General features: G+C 40.8%; 1 protein-coding gene across 1 annotated transcript; it reads right to left on the bottom strand.

Annotated features, from left to right (window-relative positions):
* Positions 1-2,445: 2,445 nt before the first annotated feature.
* On the bottom strand, positions 2,446-19,304 carry LOC106588574 (CMP-N-acetylneuraminate-beta-galactosamide-alpha-2,3-sialyltransferase 1). The gene is given in 8 exon segments (XM_014177718.3): positions 2,446-2,813; positions 9,679-9,693; positions 10,509-10,616; positions 11,407-11,452; positions 11,577-11,759; positions 12,254-12,447; positions 19,004-19,246; positions 19,248-19,304. Coding segments are annotated over 8 exon segments (1,005 nt in total). The 3' UTR covers positions 2,446-2,654.
* Between the last annotated feature and the right edge of the window lie 1,984 nt (positions 19,305-21,288).

Here is a 21,288-nt window from a genome sequence, read left to right as displayed (position 1 = left end):
ATGTCTAAGTGTTGGAGCGTGCCCCTGGCTATCGTTAAAGTAAACAAGAAATGGTGCTATCTGGTTTGCTTAAGTATGAATAATTTCAAATTCCTTATATTAAGTATTAAAAGTAAATGTAATTGTTAAAATATACTTAAGTATATTTAAAAGAAAATACTTTTAGACTTTTACTGAAGTAGGATTTTACTGGGTGACTTTCACTTTTACTTGAGTCATTTTCTCTTATGTTATCTTTACATTTACTCAAGTATGACAATTGGGTACTTTTTCCACCACTGATGTTATCCCATCTGGTTTGTGCCAAACGAGGGCTGTTTGGGGCTGTAAACATCCCCGACTGGAATCTGTTCTCTATCATCAGAGCTTTCAGTCAGGTGTTTGCTGCTGCTGGCTGCCTCCAGCTCCTACTGGGAAACAGATCAGTGCCATGTGTTGCTTGACCTGCTAAAGACACTTACTACCACAGTCTGCATCCTTACCAATGCTGATGTTCAGTGTTCTTCAATCCTGGTCCTGGGGACCCACAAGATGTGGACGCTTTTGTGCCACTCCAACACGACTAATAAACCTAATGTAGGATAGCTAATGGACAAGCTCACAGTGCTCAGCTCTGTGGGCTGAATCAGAAGCTGGCAATGATACCTGTGGGTCTCCATGACCAAGATTGAATAATACTTCTCTACTGATCTCAATGGAATGCTTAAATTAATTTTATGACAACTGTTCTACATAAACTCTTAATCTGTGCATCTCAGTTGTAATATCCACTCCTTAGCTCTAACATACTCTGGAGGACACCATACAGACAGTCTATACAGGGCTAAGACTACAGTTAATGTAAACATCCTACACTCAGCTGTGAGTTGGCAGCAGAGGCTGGGAGAAGGCTGTTTACTTTAACTGGCTTGGATAGACGCCCAACCAAACAGGAAGACAGACAGCAGGTCCATGCTTGGGATGGAGGATTGTTATCTACCACAAGTCTACCTGGTGCAGCCCGGTATGGCCAGCACCGAGCTACCTCAACTCTATAACAGGGTGATTTCTCAGGAAACAAGGATAGAAAAAGACCAGGATTTTAATGAAGTTTAATCCATAGGCTGGTCCTTTGGAGGAAGGATTGTTGATATGTATTTTAAAGCATAATTGAGAAAGAATTAATTGAACTTGAAATGTTTGACATTTTGGCCTTACACAGGCCTTTAAAACTCCATAATTTTTAATCTGTAGGTGCTACAAAAATTGGTACCACTTCATCTGTAGTGAGTTGCATTTTATTTTTTGGCATATAAATTTATGAATATTGAACTTATTTATTTTGGGCAAATGTTCTATTGTTGAACATAATATACTCTACAACATGGCTCTCTAACCTGGTTCCTGGAGAGCTACTGTCCTATAGGTTTTTACTCCAACCCCAATCTAGTGCACCTGATTCTAATAATTAGGTGGTTAATAAACTGAAATCAGGTTAGTCACAACTGGGGTTTGAGTGAAACCTACAGGTGGGTAGTGCTACATGAACAGGGTTGGAGAGCCCTGCTCCACAGGCATATCAAAGTTCCAGAGTAGGATGTCTGCTACCTTTAAATAAATATATATATATATATATATAAGATAGTTGTGATCCAATTTGTAAGCATTACCTACAGAGTGTGTGTGATTTTATTTTTTAATTTTTATCATGGCCGCCGTCTGTTGTTGATTTGCAGGATGTGCAATGATACAAGTAAAGGAGAGCTGTGATTGGTTACATTGCCTACTATGCCAATATCTCTGTATAAAATTGGCCGTAACTTTAAAACTATCAGGGATCCAACCCGAGACGTTAATAAGCCTGTAGAGTATATTATGTTCAACAATGTATGAAGTTTGTATTTCTTGGTATGTGACTTGTCCTGTTGTTGCTGTATGACATTATTTGTTATTGTTATGATTAACTGACAACCTGGCCATAAGCTCCTTGCCACTTCTCATTCACTCAGTTGTGTTTTATGAGGATGATAAAACATTTAACCGTATAAATGAATATGTAAGTGATCATTTTGAATAAAGTCATATTTCATAGCAATGAGATGTCACGTCTAACAATCTAACACATTATACCAGTGTTTAGCCTCTAGATGTCAGTGTTGTACTTATGGTCATACAGCCATGTGATAAATCCATACAGACCAAAGGGCATGTAAGCCTATCTGATGCAGGTGGTGTATATTACTTTAATCAGTCAATGGAAAAGTAGAAACAAAATCCTCCCAAGTAAGTAATAGTAACATTTACAGTAACAGTCCTTTCATTCAGGTAAGTATGTAACCAAATAAGGTTCAGAAAGTATAAAACTAGTTGTCCATGCCATCAAAAACACAACCACCCTCACACATGTACAACTCTAAATATTTTACTACAAGGGAGCCATTTGATTTAATGGCTAATAACTGCTGATTACTTTAAGTTCAAACGGACACAATAGGTCCATTGTTCAAGTTCATGCAAAACCAAAATGGGTAGTGCAGATAAAAGGATAAGGTTAAAATAATGTAAATGCTGTGCAATGTAGACAATAGGCTAACACCTATTTGATGACTTTCTTCAATAGATTATTGCAGCATACAGCTGTGAATTAAATCATCTGGATGAGTTATCAAAATCACTTAATATATCTGTAGTTTGAATTTTTCCGAGAGCTTCATGACGACCTTGTACTCATAGTTTCCATCGTGTATTCCAGTTTTGAGCCATTTATTGGTTGGTGCTTCCAAGTAGTGGTGCCAGTGACCATCTTTGTCTTTACCAAATCCATACACATTCACCTGCATTGGAATTAAATGTTTAGAGTTAGTTTAATAATAAGGTTTACGAAAGGTTGTATTTATGGCAATGTGATATTTTGTTTATGCAACCTATAGGTAGGGTTGAGCAATTCATTAGTTTGTTTTAGCACCAAATGCATGCATCACAAGAATCAAGTGGTATTTTTATTTAAAAGAATTATGTTCGCTTGTTCTCGTGTATTTTTGGTCTCTTCTCCTTCACTCCTTCTGCTGAGACTGTGCACTAACATTTACGCACACACACACACTCAGCTCCTCGCCCTCCTACCATTCACAACAAAGATCAAATGTCACTTCTTCCTCTCTGACAAGCGGGTTTTAACACGCCATTTGCATTTTTTGTTTGGTCCAAAATGGGTCATATGGGCACCGAAACACATTGAGACATTTTACTGTAGAGGAGAACTTAACCTTTCTAATGATGCTCTTTTTATGTATCAACTCCTCAAATTGCGCAAAGAGCAGACAATACTAAAATAAAAGTATCCTATCAATGAACATTAATTCTGTCATGCACAGGTACTGCTAGCAGCATTTTAGCCACAGACTGTTATACTAGCTGTCTAGTCTGTTTTATAAATGTGCAATGAGCATAATAAAAAACGAAGTAATTGGCCACTCGTTCTCATTCTGAGAAATAAGTTGGCCACTTGATTTCAACATCTGAACAAAGTGGACAGACTAGCATGCTGTTCAAACAGTTAGAGACGGAAAGAAATGTGTGTTCATAACAATTCAACTGTTCTACACTAAATAAAAATATAACTGCAACAATTTCTAAGATTTTACTGAGTTACAGTTCATATAAGGAAATCAGTCACTTGAAATAAATGAATTAGGCTCTAATCTATGGGTTTCACATGACTGGGAATACAGAAAAAAATGTATGTACGTGTGTAACCGATGTGAAATGGCTAGCTAGTTAGCGGGGTGCGCGCTAGTAGCGTTTCAATCAGTGATGTCACTCGCGCTGAGACCTTGAAGTAGTTGTTCCCCTTGCTCTGCAAGGGCCGTAGCTTTTGTGGAGCGATGGGTAACGATGCTGTTGTCGATGTGTGCAGAGGGTCCCTGGTTCGAGCCCAGGTAGGGGCGAGGAGAGGGATGGAAGCTATGCTGTTACACGTGGATCAGAAAACCAGTCAGTATCTGGTGTGACTACCATTTGCCTCATGCTCAACACATCTCCTTCACATTGAGTTGAGCTGGCTGTTGATTGTGGCCTGCGGAATGTTGTCAGTCTAGGGCTGTCCCCGACAAAAAAAAAATTCTTGGTCCACCTTCAGTTGTCTTCTTCAGTTGTCTGTTCTTTCGACCAATCAATTAGTCAAAATGTTTTAACGTGTATTTTTCCCTATATTGACACATCCTATGTGTTTTAACTATATGTAGGCTACTGAGCTTGTCTGATGCTTTAAGCACAGTTGTCACACCTCTCTTGTCCGGACCTCTGGCAGTCTCTGTGGGGGTACCACATGGTTCAATTCTCGGGCCGACTCTTTTCTCTGTGTGTGTGTATGTATGTATGTATGTATGTATGTATGTATGTATGTATGTATGTATGTATGTATGTATATATATATATATATATATATATATATATATATATATATATATATATATATATATATATATATCAATGATGTCGCTCTTGCCAAGGGTGATTCCTTGATCCACCTCTACGCAGACGTATTCAGAATGGTGTCATCTGGCCCTTCTTTGGACACTGTTAACAAACCTCCAAACGAGCTTTAATGCCATACAACCTCCTTCCGTGGCCTCCAACTGCTCTTAAATGCTAGTAGAACATGCTCTTCAACCGATCGCTGCCTGCACCCGCCCGCCCGACTAGCATCACTACTCTGGATGGTTCTGACTTAGAATATGTGGACTACTATAAATACCTAGGTGTCTAGACTGTAAACTCTCCTTCCAGACTCATATTAAACATCTCCAATCCAAAAATAAATGTAGAATAGGCTTTCTATTTCGCAAACAAAGCCTCCTTCACTCACGCTGCCAAACATACCCTCGTAAAACTGACTATCCTACCGATCCTCAACAATGTCATTTACAAAATAGCCTCCAACTCTCTACTCAGACTGCATCCAGTTTGCTATCACAGTGCCATCCGTTTTGTCACCAAAGCCCCATATTCCACCCACCACTGCGACCTATATGCTCTCGTCGGCTGGCCCTCGCTACATATTCGTCGCCAGACCCACTGGCTCCAGGTCATCTATAAGTCTTTGCTAGGTAAAGCCCCGCCTTGTCTCAGCTCACTGGTCACCATAACAACACCCACCTGTAGCACGCGCTCCAGCAGGTATATCTCACTGGTCATCCCCAAAGCCAACATCTCTTTGGCCGCCTTTCCTTCCAGTTCTCTGCTGCCAATGACTGGAACGAATTGCAAAAATTGCTGAAGTTGTAGACTTATCTCCCTCACTAACTTTAAGCATCAGCTGTTTGAGCAGCTCACCGATCGCTGCAGCAGTACACAGCCCATCTGTAAATTGCCCATCCAACTACCTACCTCATCCCCATATTGTTTTTAATATACTTTTTTTGCACACCAGTATTTCTACTTGCACATCATCATCTGCACATCTATCACTCCAGTGTTAATTTACTAAATTGTAATTACTTCGCTACTATGGCCTATTTATTGCCTTACCTCCTTACTTCATTTGCGCACACTGTATACAGATTTTTCTATTGTGTTATTGACTACGATTGTTTATCCCATGTGTAACTTTGTGCTGTTTTTGTCACACTGCTTTGCTTTATCTTGGCCAGGTCGCAGTTGTAAATGAGAACTTGTTCTCAACTGGCCTTCCTGGTTAAAGGTGAAATACAAAAACTGAAATAAAAAAAAATGGCTATGCAAAGTTGCTGGATATTGCTGGGAACTGGAACACGCTGTCGTATACGTCGATCCGGAGCATCCCAAAAATGCTCATCAGGTGACATTTTTGATGAGTATGCAGGCCATGGAAGAACTGGGACATTTTCAGCTTCCAGTAATTCTGTACAGATCCTTGCGACATGGGGGCGTGCATTATCATGCTGAAACATGAGGTGATGGTGCCAGATAAATGGCACAACAATGGGCCTCAGGATCTCGTCACGGTATCTCTGTGCAGTCACAATGCAATTGTGTTTGTTGTCCATAGCTTATACCATAACCCAACCACAACTATGAGGCACTCTGTTCACAACATTGATATCTCAAACCGCTCGCCCACACGATGCCATACGATGCCATCTGCCCGGTAGAGTTGAAACCGGGATTCCTCCATGAAGAGCACACTTCTCCAGCATGCCAGTGGCCATCGAAGGTGAGTATTTCCCCACTGAAGTTGTAAACGGCGCGGAACTGTAGTCAGGTCAAGACCCCAGTGAGGACGACGAACACGCAGATGAGCTTCCCTGAGACGGTTTATGACAGTTTGTGCAGAAATTCTTCAGTTGTGCAGATTCACAGTTTCATCGGCTGTTCGGGTGGCTGGTCTTAGACGATCCTGCAGGTGAGTAAGCCTGACTTGGAGGTCATGGGCTGGTGTGGTTACACGTGGTCTGTGGTTGTGATGTTGGAGGTGGCTTATGGTAGAGAAATTTACATTAAATTCTCTGGCAACAGCTCTGGTGGACATTCCTGCAGTCAGGATGCCAATTGCATGCTCCCTCAAAACTTGAGACATCTCTGGCATTGTGTTGTGTCCAATAACTGCACATTTTGGTGGCCTTTTATTGTCCCAACACAAGGGGAGTCTGAGTAATGATCATGCTGTTTAATCAGCTTCTTGATATGTCACACCTGTCAGGTGGATGGATTATCTTGGCAAAGGAGAAATGGTCACTAACAGGGATGTAAACACATTTGTGCACACAATTTGAGAGAAATAAGCTTTTTTTTGCATATGAACAATTTCTGGGATCTTTTATTTCAGCTCATGAAACCAACATTTTGCATTTATATTTTTGTTCAGGATACCTTGTTAGCAAGCAAATAGATCCACGTTGGCTAGACTGCGTTTGAGCAACATGAAATATGATTTAAATCTGCTAATATACACCCCCAGGACGAATATGATGCCTTTTTGTTTGACATTTTCTGACAAGCGACCACTTCGATATGCCCATTTTACAATTTCATACATTCATAGAATGTTTGGGAATGAGGTAGAGTAAGGCATTTGTTAAAATTCTTTAGCAATTACAGTGGGAACGCGGCCATGCGTTTGGACAATTAATACACACTGCAGCAAATAAAACCTTTAATAAAAACATATCTTGTCCAACCCTGGAGTTTAGTCAGACCGATACGCTATAGCCAATCAGAGCTACAGTAGGCCATGCGTTTGGACAATGGGGCCTGCCATCATTTACTTTGAACTGGAATGTGTTTACAGGCAGTAGCAACAGCAGGACTTTACAAAATACACCTGAATGGTTTGTGCAAATATGTAAATACCACGGGAGTCGTCTTACATTTGGGAAATGTACAGTCCTATTGATCAAGCAACCATGAAAAAGGTAGGCTCTCTGTCAGTTGCCAATGCACATCAACAAGATCAACAACTGTTAGCCAGAGCGAGATGAGCTAATATAGCTAACGTGGAAACGGTAGATAAACTGAAACTTTTTCAGCTTGTAGTTGGCGGTCAGAATTGCGCTGATAAACGATGGAGAATAGGCGCCTGCTCGCCCAATGCATGCGTATCCAAACCCACGTTTTGACAAATGAATGGAAATTTGACTGCCTGCCCATTTGATCGATGCCAAATACATTTGACATCGACTGTAACAGTCGTTTAAGTTCAGCATAGCACGCCAAGTGATTTACATTTCTTGCTAGTAAAGCAAATGACACGTGCATCTCTAGTTGTAGCCACAGAAAAACAATATGGGGGAAAAAGTCGGCCTTTCAACAACTCTTCCCATGACAACATCTTCCCAGCAGCTGGCTAGCTAACCTTATACTCAGTGTTTTTAGCTTGTTAAAGAAATAGATAAACTAGCATACAGTATCTGACATGTTATGACTGACTTGTGATCATTGCCCTAGCTAGTTTGATTTTATTGACATTCCCAGCCTTAGCGACATTCGTCCGTTTTTGTCCAAAATATTGAGTCATTGAAACTGAAACAGTGGATCCCGAATGGAGGCAGCAAACAATGTACCAGCCCAGCTGTAATTTACAACCAGATATAATATTTGTTGGACTAGTAAAACATTTATTGGTGAATTATTAGTCATGCATTGAACTGCCAACAATGCCTTACTCTGCGTCATGGGATTTTTAGTTAAATATGACCTATTTTTAAAACCTCTTACAAAGTTGGTTTTCCAGTATAAACTGGGAATTGTATATTTGACTGATTTGCTTGTTTCATATCAGCAAAGTAGTTAACACTGTCAGTTCCACTTTAAATATCAAGATAAGCTGGCTACAACTAGCACGTGGGCTTGTGGTTGGGAGATTGTTTATGAGACCTGTCTTCATTTTCTATAAATGTCTGCTACAAGAAGTTTGTCATTAGTGAATGGGCAGTATGCATGGTTCTGGTTAAATCTGAAACAAAAAGGGCATTTTGATAGACAGTCTTGAAAGCAAGATAGAAAAAAAACAGGTTAAACTATTTTCATGAAATATTTAAATGATTAGTGGGTCTCATGGTTATGGAAGGCTTATATTTAGCCTAGGTATAATTTCACAAGCCCTGAAGTCATTAGTTTTATTGCTGTTTGTATGAAATGCAGTGTATTTTACCTTTAATTGTACAAAATAGCTTATTTAGAGAAAAAAAAAAAAAGCACACTCTTGGCATTCTCTCAACCAGCTTCATGAGGTAGTCACCTTGAATGCTTTTCCAACAGTCTTGAAGGAGTTCCCACATATACTGAGCACTTGTTGACTGCTTTTCCTTCACTCTGCGGTCCAACTCACCCCAAACCATCTCAAGTGGGTTGAGGTCGGGTGATTGTGGAGGCCACGTCATCAGATGCAGCACTCCATCACTCTTCTTCTTGGTCAAATAGCCCTTACACAGTCTGGAGGTGTGTTAGGTCATTGTCCTGTTGAAAAACAAATGATAGTCCCACTAAGCCCAAACCAGATGGGATGGCGTATTGCTGCAGAATGCTGTGGTAGCCATGCTGGTTATGTGTGCCTTGAATTCTAAATAAATCACTGACAATGTCACCAGCAAAGCACCCCCACATCATCACACCTCCTCCTCCATGCTTCACGGTGGGAACCACACATGCTGAGATCATCCGTTCACCAACTCTGCGTCTCATAAAGACATGGTGGTTGGAACCAAAAATCTCAAATTTGCACTCATCATACCAAAGGACAGATTTCCACCTGTCTAATGTCCATTGCTCGCGTTTCTTGGCCCAAGCAAGTCTCTTCTCATTAGTGTCCTTTTGTAGTGGTTTCTTTGCAGCAATTTGATCATGAAGGCCTGATTCACAGCAATCTCCTCTGAACAGTTGATGTTGAGATGTGTCTGTTACTTGAACCCTGTGAAGCATTTATTTGCGCTGCAATTTGAGGTTGGTAACTCTAATGAATTTATCCTCTGCAGCAGAGGTAACTCTGGGTCTTCCTTTCCTGTGGCGGTCCTCATGAGAGACAGTTTAATCATAGCTCTTGATGGTGTTAGCAACTGCACTTGAAGAAACTTTCAAAGTTCTTGACATTTTCCAGTTTGACTTACCTTCATATTTTAAAGTAATGATGGACTGTCATTTCTCTTTGCTTATTTGAGCTGTTCTTGCCATAATATGGACTTGGTCTTTTATCAAATAGGGCTATCTTCTGTAAACCACCCCTACCTTGTCACAACACAACTGATTGTCTCAAACGCATTAAGAAGGAAAGAAATTCCACTTATGAACTTTTAACAAGGCACACCTGTTAATTAAAATGCGTTCTGGGTCACTACCTCATGAAGCTGGTTGAGAGAACGCCAAGAGTGTGCATAGCTGTCATCAATGCAAAGACTGGCTACTTTGAAGAATCTCAAATATAAAATAGATTTTTATTTGTTTTGCACTTTTAGTACAAAATTCCATATGTGCTATTTCATACTTTTGATGTCTTCACTATTATTCTACAATGTAGAAAATAGTACAAATAAGGAAAACCCTTGAATGAGTAGGTGTGTCCAAACGTTTGACTGGTACTATATATATATATATATATATATATATATATATATATATATATATATATATATATATATATATATATATGGGACCCAGTGCGTCTCTGCTTGGCACTCAGCTTTAAGGAGATAGATTGAGGATAAGGCCCTGCGATAGACTAGCATCATGTCAAGGGTTGATACTTGTACATCAAGTAGGGCTGGTGATATGGCCTAACATTTTCAAACGTATGGGTGATTCACTATATATATATATATATATACACACACACACACACACACACACACACGTTTGAAAATGTTAGGCCATATCACCAGCCCTACTTAAAGCCATTAGATGTCAGTGTTGTTCTTCTATACTCCTATCGTGTGTAGTATATTGTGTGTCATTTCTTTATTATCCAGTGTGTCTTGTAGAGAGCTGAGAAAGTACACTCCTATCCACATTCCTAGCAGTGCATGTATTTTTGATATGTATAAGAAGTCTTACCTCGTCACGTGTACGGCTAATAATAAAGCCATGAATCCAGTGGAGGGGTATATGCCTTGATAATCAAGCCAGACTTCGTGAACATATTTCATAAATGCAGGATTAAGAACCAAGACCTGTATGGAATATATTATACATACCATGTACATATCAATGTGATTCAATTAGAAAAAGAGGAATGATGACTTGTGATACAGCAAATTTGAGAACTTCCGTTGTTAGATGTGATATTCTCAGAGAATAGATGGCATGATGCACTGTTAGTACACATCCATTCTGATGCCGTCTCAAACTATGAGCCAGGTCATGACTCGTAATGACACATTTGCCTTTAGGCAAATACCAATCCAAATCATTTCTGACCTCACTGCCTCTTTTGTTAGGAAACCACCCATACCATGAGCCATATTTCATTTATTTCAATGTATTTATATATGTATACTTATTTATCGTAATAGATGGCTCTGCCCATACCTAACACAGATCCTCAATTACAAGCATTACAAGTGTATCATAGGGTCCAAGATATAAAAATATCATTCATTAGATATCATTGACTCTGTAGATGTTTTGTAGTAAAGTAAGTAGGCTTGCCCTGGAATGGTTATGGGAGCAGGAGCCTATATCCTGTTTCTGTAAGGTGAGGCAGCTTGATGTACAAGGATCACCCCTTGACATGACGCTAGTCTATCGCTGGGCCTTATCCTCAATCTATCTCCTTAAAGCTGAGTGCCAAGCAGAGACGCACTGGGTCCCATTTTTGTTTGTCTTCGGTATGACTCTGCCGGGGATTGAACGTCCAACCTTCCAATCTCGGGTGCGGACACTAACCACAAGGCCACTAGATAATAATAATAATAATAATAATAATAATAGTAAATACATCATGATCAACAAGGTACTCACCTAATCTTTGTTGGCCTTTATCTTTGGTCTAAGAGGTAAATATGAGCTGTTGAATAAAATAAGACTGATTTCATCCAGAGGTGCTAGGTGCTAGGTAATCTTATTAAAATGCATGGTGTAACAGACTGCTAGACTAATCAAACCAGAATCTATAATAAGTGGTTACTCACTACGTGATGTTAGATCCATTGGTGATGGCGCCGGGTAGCCACTGAAGGTCCAGAGTCTTCAAAGGGATCAGCAGGAACCTGGTGGTGTTGTCCAGATCAATAGCACTCTCTGGGTACATGACTTGATGTGTGGTGCGGCTTCCTACATCCTCCTCATAGCTAAAGGTAGGAGCCATGTTCATTCTGGATAACGCAGTAAAATAATAAGCAGTGACCCATATCATGACAGCAATATTTCAAAGCACTTGAATTCAAAACACGTAGTGACAGTGTTGGTAGCGCCCTTGAGGGCTATCTCTATTTTAAAGTAGTTGATTTCTTCTTATTCTACTTATTTATTGGCAGTCAGTACACATGCTGAAATGGTGCTTACTGCTACCTGGAGCGTGTGTTCTGAACAGGCATAAAGCCAAGGTTGGTGGTTTATTGCCACCTCCAGCTATAGAATGTTCACTACTTCTCACAAATCCAAAAGCATTGGATTGGTGGAGGCATGGGCTAGTGGGAGTTTCCACCATATTTCTTATATAGTCATTTCCTTTCAAATCATTAAAGGGAAGTGAACAAGTACACATTTGGAGGTAGGAGGGATAGCTTATCCCTCCTGCTGAGTCCTCAATGGCACTGCCCATGCTGAAACAGGCTTTGTGGAAAGTCTATCAACACCCTTTGTTGGCCTTATGATGACATCATTGGAGTCGATGAGGGCTCTGTAGTGGGAGCCCTTAAGGTTCCCAGAGTTCCCCACCACAGCACAGGTCCTACAGCGCTCAGGGCCCGCGTCCATGTAAAGGTCAGCATCAGGGATGACCTGGAACAACTTCTCCACCACCTCGCTGAAGGTGGCTGTGCTACGGTCATCCTGCAATTTCTGGTGATAAGGTAAGGTAGTACTTTATTTGATTCCACCAGCCAATAACCTACATAAAACACAACAGATACACACCAAAAACAGCACAATGCAAATTACACAATGCAAATTACACACCATAGCATCAGAGAGAACCCTCACACTGAAGTGATAACGGATTGTGTTTCATGTTTACGTTTTCACCTGCCCAGGGACTGCAAATGGAAATGAGCTGTTGGCTAAATCTGGTGCAATGGATCAGGATAACATTGTCTCTGTCCAAATAAACGTAATACATCAATAAAACACATACGTATTGAATACAGCCACCTGCTCTTTACACTCAAGTTATTGTTGATGACAATAGCAAACAGTTGTCAGTGACCGTGTTTTTAAATTGCAGCCTAAAACATCCAATGAAAGTTAATTCTGAAAAAAACAAAATACGAAAATACAAATAAAAACACATGTATATGAGCCACGTTACAACTGGGTTAACCCTATTGGTGCGATGAGTATATGTGTGTTTGTCTTTCACATCAGCGACCTGGGTTCGCTTCCCGGACCCGCCATTCACTACAGTATAGTGGTAGTTTGGCGCATTCATTGACCAACATGAACGTTAATAGGCTAATCTACAAAGGACACTACTGTTTCTGCACAGTTGACCAGTTGTTCTTTATAGATGGGGTAGGATACTGTAATGAAGTTTTTAATAATAAATTACCCGCCACAGGTCACTTTTCCAATTAGTTTTTGTTTAATTTTAATGGTTGAATGACATGGGATAGTATCTATTGTTGCTTTGTAGGTCTGTGTATGTAGGTTAGGGTGTCTTGTGGTTAAACAACTCCCTCCCAGTAATTTTCACAGAAACCACTCTGTCACCCCCCAAAAATTAACACTTTCCCTGGATGCCACTAGTTTTGCTAAATATACGTGTGTGTGTGTGTGTGTGTGTGTGTGTGTGTGTGTGTATGTATACTACCGGTCAAAAGTTTTAGAACGCCTACTCATTCAAGGGTTTTAATTTAATTATACTATTTTATACATTGTAGAATAGTAGTGACGACGTCAAAACTATGAAATAACACATAAAAAAAAGTGTTAATAACACCAAAAAAGTGTTTAACAAATCAAAAAAATGTTTTATATTTGAGATTCTTCAAATAGCCACCCTTTGCCTGGATGACAGCTTGGCACACTCTTGGCATTCTCTCAACTAGCTTCACCTGTAATGCATTTCCAACAGTCTGGAAGGAGTTCCCACATATGCTCAGCTCTTGTTGGCTGCTTTTCCTTCACTCTGCGGTCCAACTCATCCCAAACCATTTCAATTTGGTTGACGTTGGGGGGGTTGTGGAGGCCAGGTCATCTGATGCCGCACTCCATTACTCTCCTTCTTGGTAAAATAGCCATTACACAGTCTGGAGGTGTGTTGGATCATTGTCCTGTTGAAAAACAAATTATAGTTCCCACTAAGCACAAACCAGATGGGATGGCGTATCGCTGCAGAATGCTGTGGTAGCCATGCTAGTTAAGTGTGCCTTGAATTCTAAATAAATCAGGGTCACCAGCAAAGCACACCCACGCCATAACACCCCCTCCTCCATGCTTTAAGGTGGGAAATACACATGCCGAGGTCATCCGTTCACCCACACCGCGTCTCACAAAGACATGGTGGTTGGAACCAAAAATCTCAGATTTGGACTCTAGACCAAAGGACAAATTTCCACCGGTCTAATGTCCATTGCTCATGTTTCTTGGCCCAAGCAAGTCTCTTCTTCTTATTGGTGTCCTTTAGTAGTGGTTTCCTTGCAGCAATTTGCCTCATTCACACAGTCTCTGAACAGTTGTGGTGAGATGTGTCTGTTACTTGAACTCTGTGAAGCATTTATTTGGGCTGCAATATGAGGCTGATAACTCTAATGAACTTATCCTCTGCAACAGAGGTAACTCGGGTCTTCCATTCCTGTGGTGGTCCTCATGAGAGCCAGTTTCATAATAGCGCTTGATGGTTTTTGCGACTGCACTTGAAGAAACTTCAAAGTTCTTGAATTTTTTCAGATTGACTGACCTTCATGTCTTAAAGTAATGATGGACTGCCGTTTCTCTTTGCGCTCTTCTTGCCATAATATGAACTTGGTATTTTACCAAATAGGGCTATCTTCTGTATACCCCCCTACCTTGTCACAACACAACTGATTGGCTCAAACCCATTAAGAAGGAAAGAAATTCCACAATTTAACTTTTAAGAAGGCTCACCTGTTAATTTAAATTATTCCAGGTGACTACCTCATGAAGCTGGTTGAGAGAATGCCAAGAGTGTGCAAAGCCACTCCTGCGTTGTCTTGGCTGTGTGATTATGGCCCTTGTCCTGTTGGAAGGTGAACCTTCGCCCCAGTCTGAGGTGCTTACTGCTCTGGACCAGGTTTTCATCAAAGATCTCTCTGTACTTTGCTCTGTTCATCTTTCCCTCGATTTTGACTAGTCTCCCAGTCCCTGCCACCTAAAACCATACCCACAGCATGATTCTGCCACCACCATGCTTCACCGTAGGGATGGTGCAAGGCAACAGAGTTTAATCTTGGTTTCATCAGACCAGAGAATCTTGTTTCTCATGGTCTGAGAGTCCTTTAGGTGCCATTTGGCAAACTCAAAGCGGGCTGTCATGTGCCTTCTACTGATGAGTGGCTTCCGTCTGGCTACTCTACCATAAAGGCCTGATTGGTTGTGTGCAGCAGAGATGGTTGTCCTTCTGGAAGGTTCTCCCATCTCCACAGAGGAACTCCACAGAGTGACCATCGGGTTCTTAGTCACCTCCCTGACCAAGGCCCTTCTCCCCCGATTGCTCAATTTTGCCAGGCGGCCAGCTCTAGGAAGAGTCTTGGTTGTTCTGAACTTCTTCCATTTAAGAACAATGGAGGCCACTGTGTTCTTGGGGACCTTCATTGCTGAAGAAATGTTGTGATTCCCTTCCCCCAGATCTGTACATTGCCACAATCCTGTCTCTGCGCTCTGCAGACAATTCCTTTGACCTCATGGCTTGGTTTTTGCTCTGACATGCACTGTCAACTGTGGTACCTTATATAGACAGGTGTGTGCCTTTCCAAATCATGTCCAATCAATTGCATTTTCCACAGGTGGACTCCAATCAAGTTGTAGAAACATCTCAAGGATGATTAATGGAAACAGGGTGCACCTGTTTTCGCTTTGTCATTATGAGGTATTGTGTGTAGATTGATGAGGAAAATGTTTTATTTAATCCATTTTAGAATAAGGCTGTAACGTAACAAAATCTGTAAAAAGTCAAGGGGTCTGAATATTTTTCCAGAATGCACTGTACGTGTGGACACCCCTTCAAATTTGTGGATTTGGCTATTTCACCACACCCGTTGCTGACAGGTGTATAAAGTCAAGTACACAGCCATGCAATGTCCATAGACACACAGTGGTAGTAGAATGGCCTTACTGAAGAGCTCAGTGACTTTCAACGTGGATCTGTCATTGGGTCAGTTCGTCAAATCAGTTCGTCAAATTTCTGCCCTGCTAGAACTGCCTCGGTCAACTGTTTGTCATGGTTCAGGCCTCTTACTTCCAGTGAAGGGAAATCTTAACACTACAGCATACAATGACATTCTAGACGATTCTGTGCTTCCAAGTTTGTGGCAACAGTTTGCGTAAGGCCCTTTCCTGTTTCAGCATGACAATGCCCCCATGCACAAAGTGAGGTCCATACAGAAATGGTTTGTCGAGATCGGTGTGGAAGAACTTGACTGGCCTGCACATAGCCCTGACCTCAACCCCATCGAACACCTTTGGGATGAATTGGAACACTGACTGCAAGCCAGGCCTAATTGCCTAACACCGGTTCCTGACCTCACTAATGCTGTTGTGGCTGAATGAAAGCAAGTCCCCGCACAATCTTCCAAACCAGAAATTGTAGGCTACATTAGTTCTAGCACTAACTGAGGAAAGATTGACGTAACACAGAAACCACAATATCAATTAGCTAATAGAAATTTCTAGTTATAATTCGTCACATCATGGGCGAGCTCACCATTGATCGAAATAATTGAGTAAAACACTTTCTAGAAATCGAAAGTAATCTGACGATGTGTAGTTTATGCGTGCTGCCATTTTTGTTTTTTCGCGTCAACCAAAGATAATAAGAGGAGACAAGATGAGTTTGTTCTGTTTGCAGTACGCATGTTGAAGGGGGTGTGTCATCTACTATCATTCACTTCCCTTCACTCGCTTCTGGAAGTTTACTCAGAAGATGAGTGAATCATTCATTCACCTCATTATAACATCTTTGGTCTGACAGAATGCATTGTACAATGTCAACAAACATGGAGCCATAGCATTATAGCATTAGCTCATTATAATCAGTACAACCTTTAGTACAAGTATTTTACACACATCATAGGTGTCCATTTCAATCTATGCAATAATTGGAATGCCTTATTTGTCACCGGTACTTAACCTGTTATGGCTAGGGGGCAGTATTTTCACGGCTGGATAAAAAACGTACCCGATTTAATCTGGTTACTACTCCTGCCCAGTAACTAGAATATGCATATAATTATTGGCTTTGGATAGAAAACACCCTAAAGTTTCTAAAACTGTTTGAATGGTGTCTGTGAGTATAACAGAACTCATATGGCAGGCAAAAACCTGAGAAGATTTCATGCAGGAAGTGGCCTGTCTGACAAGGTGTCGTTCTTCTTGTCTCTGTTTATTGAAGAGTGAGGATCTTAGCTGTCCCGTGACACTTCCTACGGCTGCCATAGGTTCTCAGAAGGCGGCAAAACGCTGAATCGTGGCTTTGCAGGCTCTGGCTGAAACAAAGTAGCGCGTTTGGGTAGTGGCTGGTTACAGTACTGTGAGACTCAGGCTCGTGCCCGCGTCGACCGAAAGCTTTGTTTTCTTTCCTCTGTTTAGGTAAATGGACATTCCCGGTCGGAATATTATCGCTTTTTTACGAGAAAAATGGCATAAAAATGGATTTTAAACAGCGGTTGACATGCTTCGAAGTACGGTAATGGAATATTTAGATTTTTTTTGTCACGAATTGCGCCATGCGCACGACCCTTCTTTACCATTCGGATAGTGTCTGGGACGCACGAACAAAACGCCGCTATTCGGATATAACGATGGATTATTTTGGACCAAACCAACATTTGTTATTGAAGTAGCAGTCCTGGGAGTGCATTCTGACGAAGACAACAAAAGGTAATCAAACTTTTATAATAGTAAATCTGATATTGGTGAGTGCTAAACTTGCCGGGTGTCTAAATAGCTAGCCCGTGATGCCTGGGCTATGTACTTAGAACATTGCAAAATGTGCTTTCACCAAAAAGCTATTTTAAAATCGGACATATCGAGTGCATAGAGGAGTTCTGTATCTATAATTCTTAAAATTATTGTTATGCTTTTTGTGAACGTTTATCGTGAGTAATTTAGTAAATTGTTAGCAAATTCCCCGGAAGTTTGCGGGGGGTATGCTAGTTCTGAACGTCACATGCTAATGTAAAAAGCTGTTTTTTGATATAAATATGAACTTGATTGAACAAAACATGCATGTATTGTATAACATAATGTCCTAGGTGTGTCATCTGATGAAGATCATCAAAGGTTAGTGCTGCATTTAGCTGTCTTCTGGGTTTTTGTGACATTATATGCTAGCTTGAAAAATGGGTGTCTGATTATTTCTGGCTTGGTACTCTGCTGACATAATCTAATGTTTTGCTTTCGCTGTAAAGCCTTATTGAAATCGGACAGTGTGGTTAGATAAAGGAGAGTCTTGTCTTTAAAATGCTGTGAAATAGTCATATGTTTGAAAAATTGAAGTTTTTGTATTTTTGAGGAATTTGTAATTCGCGCCACGCCTATCATTGGATATAGGAGCAGGTGTTCCGCTAGCGGAACGTCTAGATGTAAGAGGTTAAATGTGAATAAAGCTGTAAATTTATTATGCTCCATACATACATATGCTACAGTAGAAAAGACAACACGATATACAGAAAATAAGTCACTTACTTTGATAGGAACGCACACATGTAGAAAGTTATTTGTAAGGAAAACAACAATGAAGGCAATGCGAGCGCCGGCCAGAAAATGTGCCAGTTCGTGCAAGACTGCGCAAATGTCTGCATACTTGATCTGCAGGAATACTGGGGAAGTGCTTGGGCTCTCCTCAAAGAGAGAAGTTTGTCCAGCTCCATAAAACCTAAAAAATAAATTGTTAGAAAATAATTTGAAATTGACAAGTTGAAACATAGCCTATAGATAATTAGCAGGCAGTGTGTGTTAATAACAGTCCTGTCACGTAACAATCACATTTTGGAACAGTGAGTGCATTCTGACATCGCATACATAAAACAACTCACGCTGGGGCGACCATTAGAGACATTTGGAACTCACAGGGGGTGTTAAAGGGGTGTTTTCCCCCAAGGTACCTTTCTATGGACGTGCGCTGACAATGCTTTTATTTATCCAATTCTGTTTATTCTGCCATTTTGGTATGGTATCATTTTAAAGAACAGTTGATCTAAAAAATATATATAATAATTACCCCCCACCATGCTCTGGTATCTTCATTAAGTTTATTGTTCTCTCTGGTCAGAAATGGTTTGATAGATCTGATGAAGCGCTTCTGAAACCAGAGGTCATCATCCGGCTGAGTCATACATTTGATACATGCACAATGACTTGGAAAGATTTTCCCGCCCAGCAGCCGAAGGGCAATTTTTGCCAAATCAACAAGTGACTTGGAGAATAGCTGTCCAGTGTGTCCAGTATGTAACACAAAGATGCAGAGTGATGCAGAGTAGAACAGTGATAAGACAGCCTTTTCTATGCCTGAAGATAATCATTTTGGGGGTAGCAGAGTATCTGTTGGGTGTCACAGAATTCTCAAAACCTGTGAAGAGATCAATAATAAACTAATAATAGCTTGCCATGTAGAATAGATGCATAGGTCTTAATAAAACATCTGGAAATGTATAGGCATTATAGCATTAGCTCATTATAATCAGTACAAGTACATTTTTCCTGAAGCCTTGCATTGTAATTACACAATGCTGCATAATAGCCTAATGAAGGCTTTATTTCACATGCTCACAAATTAAGGGGTAAACTCTCCTTTGTTCTGGTTTAGTCAACAAAGGTGATTTCATGACCATCGAATACCCACTGGTCTGCTATTGAAATATATAACCTTATGGCTATAGGCTTAATAACGTTTTTCAAAGATAACATTTTAATCCATGAAAATGCTAATTTAGATCATGCCTACTTGAGTTCTGATATCTTTTGCCAAATCCAAGGAGGAGCAAATGTGGGAAATATTCATCATCATTTGTCTGCAATAAATCAGTAGGCTGTTTGATTATTCTTACCTTAAACTTGCTCCTTACATTTACATTTACATTTTAGTCATTTAGCAGACGCTCTTATCCAGAGCGACTTACAGTAGTGAATGCATACATTTTTTTTTTGTACTGGCCCCCCGTGGGAATCGAACCCACAACCCTGGCGTTGCAAACACCATGCTCTACCAACTGAGCCACAAGGAAGGCCGTGTGGCTCAGTTTATCTTCCACAAAATCACATTAACTTTGAGAGCTATCTTCTTCTCTCTCTGCTTCCAACAAATTCAAATGATGGGTGTGCTCACGGTGCAGTGATTTTATCCATGGGCTAGAGGTGCAGGCTGCGCTTCATTCAGGATTTATAGCATGCCGGGTGATTACAGTTTAGTTGTTTGACAGGTGAGTACAGTTTAGTTGTTTGGGACCAGTCCACTTAGTCCTAAACCAAGTGCAACTCAACCCACCCGTTGCGCCAGTCTGGCGAGGTAGTCTAGATCACGTGTCACACCTTGATCACACCAGTCTGGCGAGGTAGTCTAGATCACGTGTCACACCTTGATCACACCAGTCTGGCGAGGTAGTCTAGATCACGTGTCACACCTTGATCACACCAGTCTGGCGAGGTAGTCTAGATCACGTGTCACACCTTGATCACACCGACAGCGTCATTACACAAAATGGTAAGCAGCATCATCTGGATATGTGCACAACAAAAGTTCAACATTCACCATCTGCTACCATTTCTGTCAAGCCGTCCACACATACAGTTTGGCGCATACGTTCGATAAATCCAATGCATGCACCACACAGAATGCACTGCAACTGCCTCTGCAACGCAATGCTGCTAGGCAAACGCTGCGTACCATTGGAAATGAATGTACTTTTGGTGTACCAAAATACAACCGCTGTCGGTGTGATCGAGGCGTCACCCTACTTGTAGAGAAACGCCAATGCCATCCTCCTCTCTTTCATGTTGTCGAAACGGTCTATCACTCTTTCATACAGTACAAGCTTTTATTTTTGGTTGTCCTAGCCTAACTGGTTAAAATACTTGCTTGGAAGCCTAACTTACATTCATGGGCAACGTTAGCTAGTTAACATTAGCCTTCTACAACAATGTATGAATAAATCATAAAAATCATTGGCCCGTATGGAGAATGAAGTAAAACCAGAAGTCCAAATCCCCATCTGTCAATGACATATGTTCTCAATGGGATTTGATAGGAGTAACTCCAAAATCCAAGCTGGCTTTCCTTGACAATTTTTTTTTGGTGCGCCAGGGCCATTCACAGTTGAGCTCGCTCAGTTTAGCTCAATGCTGATTGGTACATTTTTTTAAACTTTTATTTTGTCAAGGGAGTCCTGAAGCTTGCTGGCTTCCCTTACCTTTAATGCTATGGGCGGCAACAATGTCGTACTCCTTTGGACCAGATATATGGAGCCAGATATCTGCCAAAACGTTGAACATACGTATCGTTAGGATCAT

Source organism: Salmo salar, chromosome 27 (genome assembly GCF_965601325.2).
Source record: "Salmo salar chromosome 27, fSalSal1, whole genome shotgun sequence".
Taxonomy (NCBI): domain Eukaryota; kingdom Metazoa; phylum Chordata; class Actinopteri; order Salmoniformes; family Salmonidae; genus Salmo; species Salmo salar.
Note: the sequence above shows the minus strand (reverse complement) of the source record. Positions and strands in the feature narration are given on the sequence as shown.